General features: G+C 40.0%; 1 protein-coding gene across 1 annotated transcript; it reads right to left on the reverse strand.

The window, feature by feature from the left end:
• Positions 1 to 2783: 2783 nt before the first annotated feature.
• Positions 2784 to 3674, reverse strand: foxl2a (forkhead box L2a). The gene has a single exon (XM_072254622.1). The coding sequence runs from the start codon at positions 3672 to 3674 to the stop codon at positions 2790 to 2792; it is 885 nt and encodes a 294-aa protein (XP_072110723.1). The 3' UTR covers positions 2784 to 2789.
• Between the last annotated feature and the right edge of the window lie 900 nt (positions 3675 to 4574).

Genomic DNA, 4574 nt, shown 5'->3' on the forward strand with positions numbered 1-4574 from the left:
TAAACCGATAACTAATAACAAATTCCTTATCTTTGGGAGATTTTAAGTGATTATTCAGAAATTGAACTTGTTATGCTTGTTACGGCAAGGAACCGAACCTCAACGAGATGTCAAAAACAGCAAACTTCTAAACTGGCGAAAAGTTCTAGTTGTCTATGGGATAATATGAAATATTCACGATAACTCACCAATAAACAATCAATGTGTATTCTCCCTAATCCCCTATCATTCCTTGGAAGTACAGAAAATGGATGATTCTCATCCATTGTCCTATCACTTCTACTCAAATTTCACCTTCAATTTCCCATTTGGTTAAACTTTAAGTAAATTGAACTCTTGCTTAATCACCAACCTTTTTTTTTAGAAAAAGGCATCCGATGCTCTAAGTAACGAAGTGATTATTTACAATTAAAATTTCTATATACTGATATGTTACAGTTTGACTTCACCTTCCCTAAACACATTTACTGAAAAATAACATAATGGACTACATAGACAATAATTGACAATGTAGATTCAAATCAAACCGCAGAACCTCATAAATCACTACAGCTCAAAGTGTTGTAATTTCAAATGCTTTTTTCCATTGCAGAACTGTCTCTTTAACTACCCAACGTAGGAATGCAGATTTTTCCTTAAATGAAATGCATTTCTTCTCTATCTAAATGCTAACACTGCGGCCAGCTGCATAGGTACATATCTATTTTACAGAACAACTGTACTATTTGTTTAAAGAAACCTATACGGAATAGACAAATTAATATGTCGAAAAAAGATATAGCAGGTTGTGGGATTTTAGCTGACGCTTAATATTTTCTATATTCTGATTACGTATTAATATATATAATATATTCTCTAAATTTTGGAGCAGGGACTCTTTCTTTTATAATTAGCTATAAAATAGAGAATAATCTTTTAGCCACCGAGTACACGTTCACCGTCATGAATATCATAACGAGGCCTAGGAAGGATACTGCTAAACGCTTCGACTTTGCTTGGGGAAAGTTTGAGATCGATTTATTGATCTTGCCCAAAATCATGTTTGACGTCAAACTATAAACTGGTATCTTGCCCTATTGTCATGCAAAATTAGTCAACACGGAGGAATCAGGAAGACTGCATGGCGTGCTAAAGGATTAATTTCGAGCACAATTAATTCTGAACTTGAGGGCATCCTGTGCATCTGAGGAAGGTATCTGTCTACACCAGCGGCAGATAAAGCACAAAGGGAACAAGGCGGCTGGCGGATGACTTGTAGGTGTAGACACCCATGAAACAGCCGAGATCAAAATGGTAAAGTCCTTCAAGCATTTTTTTTTGAGGGGGGGGGGTCAACAACCATTTGCAACACAATTCATGGTGTGATCAACAATCGATTCTAAGTCTGGAAACAACAAAAAAAAATGTTGAATACTGCGCATCTTTGCTCCAAGGAAACCTCATTGGTTTTGATCAATAATATCAAAGAGACGTACTTTTTAAACCCTATTCGATTATACTTTAAGTCTGAACACGGTTCCTGATCAATTTAAAATTAAGCTCAGTTGAACGATTGCATGCATATATAACCTGTCTAATTTGTAAAATGAAAAAAATACAAAAGGAGTATTATCTTCATTTATTTAATTAAGGCAAATCCAAAAAAATTGTTGGAAACAGTTATCCCTTGATTGCTGCCTACTACTGGAGAACATGTTCGAAAGTAAACAAACGACTCACGGCAGCTATCCTTGCAACGTACGCCCTAACCCTTCTAAAATATTAAAACATCTAGCTCTTAGCCCTACTTAAAATGCTCTCCCTTCAAGTTAGGGAGAGAAATAGTTTAGATGACTTTTTGGATTACGCGCTTTAATGCACAAAGGGCCTTGCTTAACAATCAAAAGTTATAACAACAGCACGTAAATGCGGATTTGATATTAACTGAACTAGTTTGATTTGGATGTATAAACTAACAGAAATATAGAATTAGAATTTAATTACAAACATAACAATTCTCGGCGTTAACTTACATGAAATTACACAAGTAGCCTTAACACTTGATCTGAGTTTGGATTTTCAGCTAGCCTTTTAAATAATAGGGAAATAGCGAGAGATAGTGGGGGGGGGCGGTGGGGGCGGGTAATATAGTTGAGAAGGAAACTACTACAAAGTAGCAAATCACAATGGAAAAAATGTAAAATAAATTGGAGAGGATTGCTGAAAAATCACAACATTTAAACAGCGACGGTGGAAAATAGGGGTTTATTAAAGGTTACAAATCTAGAGTACAAGTAGGAAAGTGCTATACATTTGAACTGGTCCCAAACTGCAGAGCGAGCGGAGCTACTAACACGCAGATCAGTTACAAGAGCTTTAACATTCTTTTTTAAAGAAAAAAAAAACACAGGCTTATAAACTTGCTTAAAACTGTGGCAATAGTTCTAAATGGAACAATATTGGCAAGTTTAAAATTTGATTTCAGTGGGCATCACATTAAAAAATGACACAGATGACAAGAAAATTAAAGAATCATCATCAGGAAACATTATTACTGGACAATGTTTGGTCAGACACACTTAAAAATGAACAAATCTACAAATGTTCTTATAGTAACAGTCAAAGTACATAAAAGACAGTTCGTTTCCCAGATGGGTATCCCATTTTTTTCTCGTGTTTTAAAGATAAAAGTTCAAAACACTTACACTACCTGGTGGGGATCATCACTGTAAATATTTGGCACAACTTAAAGACAGGAGGGTGGATTTGGGGCAAATCATTTATGTAATAATATCATGCCGGTGTTTGCCTTAAATGTCTATCCTTGGGTGTAATGCGCTGTGTTTGCTGTCGTGGTCCCAGTAGGAACAGTGCATCATGGAGAGATCAGCAGGCTGCCTGGCGCAGGGAAACTGCAGACCGGCCCCATTGCTGGAGGAAGGCGGGGGAGCCGGACTGAGTTGTTGGGGATGGGGGTGATGGTGGTGGCTCATGCCGTTATAGGAGTTCACCATGCTGGGCAGACCCATGCTCTGCACTCGCGAATAAGGGTTGTAGGACGTGTGCCCCGAAAGTCCCTTCACATTGACAGAGCCGACGTTGCCACTGGCCATTTGGCAGGAGGCATAAGACATCGGCGCAGGCGGCCATGAATTGTTCATGAAAGTCGATTGCAAGTACTTGGGAGGGCCGATGTAGCCATAGCTGTCACTTGCGAACAAAGCCGACTTGCTGTGTTGGAAGTGGGTAGGCGGGGGTCGAAACGGGCGCTTCATCCTCCTCCTTCTTCGATAGTTGCCCTTTTCAAACATATCTTCACAAGCCGGGTCCAGTGTCCAGTAATTTCCCTTTCTCTCCCCGCCACCTTCCCTGGGCACTTTGATGAAACACTCGTTGAGGCTCAGGTTGTGGCGGATGCTGTTTTGCCAGCCTTTCTTATTCTTCTCGTAGAATGGGAATTTAGTAATGATGTATTGATAGATGCCAGAAAGAGTGAGTCGTTTCTCCGGACTCTCTCGGATAGCCATAGCAATGAGGGCCACATAAGAATAGGGCGGTTTCTGAGTCGGATCGGGTTTTTCGGTAGCCTTGTCCGGAGATGACTCATTCTTGACTCGGTCTTTGGAACTACCGGTAGAAGTGCTGTCAGTCATTAGAACCATGGTATCATCTTCAGGGTGCTGGTAGGCTGCCATCGTGAAATCAAAGTTCCTCTCTTTTCTACTCTTTTCGCAGCCACACCGCAGGTTTCTTTAACAACGGCAATACCAGAGTCTAGAATTGCAGTGCAAATTCCTTTTGGGTTTGAGTTCTCGGGTCTTTTCTCCGTCCAAAGCCTTGTTCAAGTTCGTAGGCAGTTTGTTTTTTGCATTGCAAACGTAATACATACGAATATGTTACTGTGATTGCACAGCCCAAGCTGTGGGTTTCTATCGCTTTAAGCCGTGCCCTTTTCGTCCCCTTGTCCAGAGAAAAATGCGTCGTCCTATTCGTGAATCTCTCAGCCTATGCTCTCCCCTCATTAGTGAAACTGATCACATTTCCGCTTGCGTCATTCCCACCCCCATCAAGACCGCACTTGCTCACATGGGTTTAATATGAAGGCATTACGCCTTTAAATATTTAATTGTAGAATATTTAAATTCTTAAGAAAAACAACTTCCTATGATATCTATTTTAGTTTTTGAACTACTGTCACAGTTCCATACTTCGGCGTGGTACGAAATGGGGAGGGGACTCAGCCCACTGATCCAAATCTGTGTGGGTTTCGGGATTCGGATGGAAAATCGCCATGTCTCTCCGAGTACACGAGAATGGCAAAAAATATCAAGAAAACGTTGAAGTATAAAAGAGTGCATAATGGGAAAAAAGCTAGAGCATTACACGAGTATGTGTAAAGCGTGCGCAAGTTTGCCCCAGACCCCTCGTTTGTATAATTCTGCATTGTGTGTCGGATCCCACTGCAGTTAAAACAAATTAAATGAAAACTCAACGTTCAGTTGAATATTTCCATTGCCGTTTATTTTAGTCGGTCCTGCTAAATATACGGAAGCAATCCGTGAACAGAACCTGCAAATCCAGTTTGCGTTGATTTC

Source organism: Mobula birostris, chromosome 4, assembly GCF_030028105.1.
Source record: "Mobula birostris isolate sMobBir1 chromosome 4, sMobBir1.hap1, whole genome shotgun sequence".
In the NCBI taxonomy this organism is placed as follows: Eukaryota; Metazoa; Chordata; class Chondrichthyes; order Myliobatiformes; family Myliobatidae; genus Mobula; species Mobula birostris.

What these genes read in the sequence shown, in the direction of transcription:
- foxl2a (XM_072254622.1), bottom strand. Translation starts at nt 3,674, where the DNA reads ATGGCAGCCTACCAGCACCCTGAAGATGATACCATGGTTCTAATGACT.